This window comes from Penaeus monodon, chromosome 32, assembly GCF_015228065.2.
Source record: "Penaeus monodon isolate SGIC_2016 chromosome 32, NSTDA_Pmon_1, whole genome shotgun sequence".
Taxonomy (NCBI): domain Eukaryota; kingdom Metazoa; phylum Arthropoda; class Malacostraca; order Decapoda; family Penaeidae; genus Penaeus; species Penaeus monodon.
Window position 1 is genome coordinate 5,205,181 of NC_051417.1, and position 798 is coordinate 5,205,978.

Sequence of the window (798 nt, forward strand, 5' to 3'; positions counted from 1 at the left end):
TGGATCGTGGTTTTGAGGTGGATCGTGGTTTTGAGGGGGATCTTGGGGTTGAGGGGGACCTTGGGGTTGAGGTGGACCTTGGGGTTGAGGGGGACCTTGGGGTTGAGGTGGACCTTGGGGTTGAGGTGGACCTTGGGGTTGAGGTGGACCTTGGGGTTGACGGGGACCTTGGGGTTGAGGGGGACCTTGGGGTTGAGGGGGACCTTGGGGTTGAGGGGGACCTTGGGGTTGAGGGGGACCTTGGGGTTGAGGGGGACCTTGGGGGTGAGGTGGACCTTGGGGTTGAGGTGGACCTTGGGGTTGAGGTGGACCTTGGGGTTGAGGTGGACCTTGGGGTTGAGGTGGACCTTGGGGTTGAGGTGGACCTTGGGGTTGAGGGGGACCTTGGGGTTGAGGGGGACCTTGGGGTTGAGGTGGACCTTGGGGTTGAGGTGGACCTTGGGGTTGAGGGGGACCTTGGGGTTGAGGTGGACCTTGGGGTTGAGGGGGACCTTGGGGTTGAGGGGGACCTTGGGGTTGAGGGGGACCTTGGGGTTGAGGGGGACCTTGGGGTTGAGGTGGACCTTGGGGTTGAGGTGGACCTTGGGGTTGAGGTGGACCTTGGGGTTGAGGTGGACCTTGGGGTTGTGGGATAAAACCGTGTGGAAAAAGGATGGGCTGTGTGTAGGGGGGGGGGGGGGCAAGGAGAGACATTAAGATGCGATATCGGCTATCCCTGAGCCATTCTGACCCCTATGACGTTCTTGCCCGAAGGACGAATATCGCTTGCACACCAGAGTGGAAGCCCAGGTGACGTGT

The 798-nt window shown here is 61.3% G+C and overlaps 1 protein-coding gene across 1 annotated transcript in view; it reads right to left on the minus strand.

Annotated features, from left to right (window-relative positions):
* LOC119593519 (anti-sigma-I factor RsgI2-like) overlaps positions 1 to 798 on the minus strand; it is an 8,516-nt gene that overhangs the window by 7,506 nt on the left and 212 nt on the right. The window contains exon 2 of the mRNA XM_037942481.1: positions 78 to 709. Within this exon, the coding sequence (XP_037798409.1) occupies positions 78 to 709 (632 nt within the window). The remainder of the gene's footprint in view (positions 1 to 77; positions 710 to 798) is intronic.